General features: G+C 52.9%; 1 protein-coding gene across 4 annotated transcripts in view; it reads left to right on the top strand.

The window, feature by feature from the left end:
* The window catches only part of PLCD3 (phospholipase C delta 3), a 55,022-nt gene that overhangs the window by 24,406 nt on the left and 24,616 nt on the right, over positions 1–6,000 (top strand). For all 4 annotated transcript variants that reach the window (XM_025207305.1, XM_025207306.1, XM_006026381.3 and 1 more), the window contains one exon: positions 5,651–5,812. In XM_025207305.1, the coding sequence (XP_025063090.1) occupies positions 5,680–5,812 (133 nt within the window). In that variant the 5' untranslated portion in view covers positions 5,651–5,679. The remainder of the gene's footprint in view (positions 1–5,650; positions 5,813–6,000) is intronic.

The following is a 6,000-nucleotide window of genomic DNA, read 5'->3' as shown; positions in this document are numbered from 1 at the left end:
GAAAGAGCAGAGCCTAATTTGCCCAGCAGATCAGGGGCACAGTTGGGAGTAAAACCCAGGTGTCTGGTGCCTGGAAGCTCCTCATGAAGCTGCCTGGGCAGTGCCAGTGTGTCTTCACTGGCTGAGACATCTCTGCCTGCTCTTGCCAGAATGTCACCCACCAGGCACAAGCCTATGGGGAATCCATGTCCTTTGTATGAGCAACTTGCACCCAGGATCTCTGAGTTTGGGCACATGAGCTAAACCTTCTGATAGCCACAGCTGTGGCATGCTTTCTGGCCTCTGTGTCTGCCCTGCATCCCAGCCAGCACATCCCCCTGTGCTTTCTGCCCACCTGCTCCAAGCCTAGAAGTGTGCCTAGCTCATCTCCAGCATCTTCTGGATCTCCTTTTACAAGAACTGGGGCTCCAGCAGGCTGTAGAACAGCTGCTGTGATGATCCTGCAGCATCTTCACCAAGTGTGATTCCAGAGGGAGAGCATACATGCGAGACAGGTTCAGAAGCCACCCAGTTAGGTCTTGTTGCCACCATGGTGAGGACAGACCTGTGCTAATGGCCCAGCTGCCACCACCATGAGGCTGGACACAGCTCCCTATTCCCATGAGTAGAAAGCTTGCTCTCTTGCCTCTGAGAACTGACCTGTTCAGGTGGGTCAGTAGAAGCAGGAGAAAATCTTCAGGTTTTAAGAGAGTTGCTGCTACAGTCTGAGCTACAGCCAGGGTAGACTTGCAGGCACTGGAGGATCTGTCCCTCTAAGGTCCCCAGTGGCTACAGCCTGACTCAGGTTGCGTGAACTTTAGTGTGAAACAGGGGTGGAGGGTAGGTAGAGCCAGCTGGATAGTGAAAAGAAAAAGCAGGTCTCTTTTTGGAAACACCCTGTGTGTTAGTGTGAGGGTGGTGCTAGAAGTGCCTTGAAGGCTGTTCTGTAGGCAGCCTAAGCCTACTGTGGGAGGCAACAGTGCTGCCTAGGCCCTGGGCACAGTGCAGGGAGGGCAGTGCTTTGGCAAATCTGGACAGGGAGTAGCAGGACTGTCAGGCCAGGGGCTGGCTTGCCTGTAGCCTGGACATATGCTGTCAAGAGCTCTGGCATGTAAAAGCCAGCCTGCTGAGGTGGAGGCCAGGATGCCTGCCAAGCACAGCAGAGGAAGTTTTGCAATGGAGTGGGTAGAGGACAGGCACCTGGGAGAGCTGAGCTGTAGTCTCAGCCCTACCATCCATTCCCTGGGGCCTGAGTGAGTCACTGAGGGTAAGATTTTGAGGGCAAGGATGGTGTCTGCAGATCTTAGATCAGCAAGGACTCATGGCTGGGGTTGTAGCATACAGAATACTAGGGCGGCACTACTGAGCTCCTGGTAATACTCTCCTGTAAGTGATGATCAGTTGCCACATCCCCTTCCTTGGGGGAAACTGAGCCACCAAACGCAATGGCCTGCCTGATACAAGCCATCAACAGTCTGAGTTAGGAGCGGAGTCCTATGGCCTGCTCACTAGCATTGCCCCTTGCACTTAGCTGTGGGGCTCTGCAGGCTGTGAGGTATTTACTTGGCAACAAGGTTCAGTTTAGCCCAGGAATGCAGGGATTAGCTGCATCTGTGTGTGCATGTGCATTAATCGTGCAGGAGCCCTGTCAGCTGTTTTCAGGTAGAAGTGCGTGGAAAGAGACTAAAAGCAAGAGACCTGGAGGCAACAAACCTGAGCTGTTCGTGAGGGCCCAGACATACCAAGGGGTTTAATTAAGCCAAAGGGTACAGCTTGGCAGTGCCAAAGTGGGATTTTTGGAAGCATGTGAGGGAACTGACTTGCTCAGGCAAGACCTGGCTGAAACATCACTGACTATCTGGCCTCTGCTGGTGGACACGAGTGCAGGTCTCTGTCAGTCTGGCCCCTGGCTGAGCCTGTTCTGCGGCAGGGCAGGTTGTATGTGGGAACAGCTGACACCTGCCTAGTGACATCCATGCGGTAATATAATTGCAAGTGGGTAAAGTTGGTTAGCCCCTCTGTGGGAGACCATCCCAAACCATGGTATGCTTACAGACAGGCCACCTGGGGACCTGTTCTGGCTACCAAGCTGCCCTGAGTAACAGCTGGAACGTTGTTAGCCTCCTCCAAAACCTGTACTTAGCCGATTCCTCCTGCCCCCTCCTGTCCTTCTGGGACTTGGTGGCATGGAAAGGAGAAGGGAATGTGGGCATATATAGCAAGGGGTTAGCTTTGTAGAGATTGGGGAAGCTGGAGGGAGTGGACAAGCCCACTCTTTCTTTCCTGGAGGGAGCAGGCTGCCTCAGGAATGTGGAGGATCAATGCAGTGGCCAGTGTTTGGACTGGAAATGAGGCATGTTTGTCACCAGCCAGACCTGAGAGCCATCCTCTCTGGGGAGGAGGGAGACAGATAAGGATTGAAAGGCAGGGTAGGGTAGGGTGTTGACATGCATCCAAATGCTGCCAGAAGGGCCTGGGATAGTGTCTTCTGCCCAATGTCCCCCATGGGGCCTCCTGAGGCTGGGCCCACAGGGGTCAGCTTGATAGCTGGGTCTGGGTGCACCAAAGTAGAAGGCATTCACTCCCCACTCTGCAGCATGGTTTCAGGAGGGTTGGGTTTGTTTGTGGCTCAAACATCCTCCCTGTTTCTGATGTCAGCCAAAGCCTCTACAGAGGCCGGTGAAGCAGTGAGCAAGGGAATTCCCCATTGAGCACTTGACCACACGCTGCTAAGGTCAATGGAGATGTTTCCACAGCTGAAGTGGGAGTAGGCTTAGGTCCAGAGCAAGTCAGCTTTGCTCTTGACTCCTTCCTACAGTTCAGCTGGCCGAGCTGTGCTGAGAGCAGGGGATACAGCTGAGGGCACTGGGGTGGTGGCTGTGCCAGTGTCATGCTGGACAGCCTCACACACCCAGGGAGTGGTGTCTGGATTTCCATTCTGTGTATGAGGGTTTGTTGCAAAGGAAGTGATGAAAACTGAATTTACACTTGGTTTCTGGCTCTTTTCCTCTGGAGGCTGTGGAAGGATTTTCCATGGCTCTTTAATTTCCATATTTTTAAATTTAATTAAGGACTTTCTGGGCCTGTTTATCCACTGCCTGCCTCTTTATACCCTGGTGTTACTCTGTTAGCTCAGTCCTCTTACTTCTACTTTCCACCAGTCTTAGAGAGGAACCAGCCCCACTGTCCAGGGAAAGCCCATTTCTTCTCAAGCCCCTTCCTCCCCTGTGTTATGAGCGGCACCTGCAGGTGCTGCTGCTGGAGGTTCAGCATAAAACAGATGTGACTGTCACTTCTCTGAGCATCTCTCTGCACACGGGTGGTAAAGCTGGGCTGCTTAGGCTGACCTTGGGGGCTGGACCCGATGATCTTCCGAGGTCCGTTCCGGCCTTACAGTCTATGAATCTTGTCTCTCCAGCCTCGCTTCCCGCCTCCCCTGTTCTGGCTTGGAGACATGGCACTTCCCATTGCTCTTCCATGAGGGAAGAGCTGGGGCTGGGGATGTCAGAGGAACCCAAAGGAGTTGGCACCCAAATCCCAGTGCAGTCAGGCAAATCCCTGCTTCCCTTCCCCACCCTCACAAGCTCCTCTCATTTCAAATCAAGTAGGCAGCAGGTTTTTGAATCCTGGCAAAACTAGATTAGGGGCTCAAAATGAGTGTCCCTTTAAGGCTGTCTTCTGTATTCCTGGAACACTGCATATATCCCTGCGTGATCTGGGGTCTTAAAAAGGGGCCGTGGCTCAGGGACAAGGTTGGATTGTGGTTGGCTGTTACTGCAGCCGCTGCTGCTCTGGAGAACTGTGTACAGCTGGTGACTTGATGTGCTGGATTGAGATTACATCTTGTTTTCTGTATGACCCCCTGCTTGGGAAGATCTGCTCCCAGCCAGCACCTGCCCTGCCAGCTCCCTCTCTCTTATTTTCTGTGTGTGTGTGTTGTGGGGGGAGCACATATCAGACGCTCATCCAGACTTCAGGCCTCAGAGACAGTGTCTCACAGCAACTGCAACTCTGCCATAGTTTCATAGGGTCTGGAAGGGACCTTACAGATCATTGGGTCCAGCACTCTGCACTTGGGCAGGAAAGACTGCTGGGATCAGATGACCCCAGCATTTCCCATCACAACTGTAATAGGGATAGAGGCTGTGCAGAAAGTTTATAGTAGTAATTTAGATGGACAGTGACTCTTCACAAGGCCCAAGAAACCAGGTTTGCCCCTTGTGAAATAGAATGGCTCTTTAAATTGCAGCAGCATCATTCCCCCATGGATGATAAAGGGCTTTTCGAGGCAGCCTCAGAGCACCCTGGTGAGGTCAGGAGCAGCGGCCCCTTGCATGGATGAGGAGCTGGAGCAGAATTGCCAGCTGAAATTGAGGGGAGCTGCAGCAGCTAAGGAGCTCTGGAAAGTCAGGCCTTTAGGGCTTGATTTTCCAGAGATCTCAGCACGTTGGTTTCCCTGGCTGTGGGTGTTAAGTAGAACTGGAATCCAGGAGTCCTGGATCCCGTTCACCCACAAACGCTCAATGCAGCTTCCTTTTTGTGGTTTATTGCTGCTTCTCTGAACTCCTTGGGGAAAGGGCAACTGACCTGGTTCATTTCATGGAGCCCTGCCTGAATCAGATTGCAGATTGGCACTGGAAGCTTGAGGAGAGCTGCCCTGAGGAAGGGCCCAGTCCCCCCCTGCTTGCATGCATGCCATCCCTTTGTGGTTTGTGGGCTGTGGTTTGCTGCCAGCCTAGCGACTCCCAGAGGAGAATTGGTCACTCTGCTGGGGAGACAATTGAGTCAGGAGCAGGCTCAAGCTCAGCATGCTCCGTATTTATCTCTAACCAGCCTTCAGGCCAGCAGCTCATTTGGTGCCTCATGTGCAATATCACTGTTTGCTCAAGGCGGGCATGATTGGAGCTGTGCTTGCAAACTACATGGTGCCCAGGAGACAGGTGGGTGGGGAGGGAGACCCCTGCTCTTGGACCTAGTGTTTTTCACTCCCTGACTGCCTGGTGCCATCTTGTTATCCCTTGGGGAGGCGCAGCCAAGGCTGCTCTTTCCAAAATCGCTGCTTTTCAGTGCCTTAGTGTTTGGAAGCAACCTTGAGGGGCCAGAAAGTATCTGAGAGCCTGAGTGGCTGCTTTTGGTCCGAGTGCCCACAAGATGCTGGCAGAGCCAAGAGTAGATCTTGTATCCACTGACACTGGGTCCAGAGCCTTGCCAATAGCCTGGCTCTGGCAGCCCAGATGACCCTGTTATGGGTGTCAAATACCATTGTGAGGCCCTCTAGTCTGGTGTGAGTGAACTTGTGTGTGCATGTGGACAATCTTGTCACTCACTGGTGGTGTCTCCTACAAAGGCATAAAACCTAGTTCTTCTGTAGATAAAGGAGAGTTTTTTTAGCTGGAGATGTTGAAGCCTGGGCTTTCTGGAGCAGGTGTGCCTGGGTTTTTGCCTGGATGTTGCACATGCTGGTTAGCTGGAGTCCATTCATTGATCAGGGCCTGAATTCCCCTAGTGCAGGACAAAGCATCGACAGGCATGATCAGAAGCCTGTCCACCTTTCACCCAGGGGCTGGGGCAGCTGAGGAATGTAGCTGAGTGGTAGCCCAGAGTGACTAGCCTGGCAGCAGGGACTGCTGGCTTTGGAGAGCTGACGGGTTCCGCTATTTTGCTCACACAGGTCTGACAGAAGATGAAGATATCAAGGTGATGCTGAAGGGTTCCCTCCTGTGGAAGATCAAGTCACACAGGGGGCAGAAGGAACGGCTATACCGCCTGCAGGAGGATGGGATGACCATCTGGTTTGAGAGCCGCTTTCAACGGGCTCATTCCAAGCAGATCTGTAAGTCACAGCTCAGGGGAAGCACCATACAGAATCTGCGAACCAGTCCTCTCCAACACAGAGTGGGGAATCCCAAGCACAGGGTCCACCACACCACCCTAGGATTCAAAACCCAAGCTCCCACAAATGCAGCACCCAGAACAACAACCTCCTCCAATCTAGAAGCCAGAACCCAACATAAGCAGGAA

Source organism: Alligator sinensis, unplaced genomic scaffold (genome assembly GCF_000455745.1).
Source record: "Alligator sinensis unplaced genomic scaffold, ASM45574v1 scaffold919_1, whole genome shotgun sequence".
NCBI classification, from domain to species: domain Eukaryota; kingdom Metazoa; phylum Chordata; order Crocodylia; family Alligatoridae; genus Alligator; species Alligator sinensis.
This window is presented reverse-complemented; position numbering and strand designations above follow the sequence as displayed.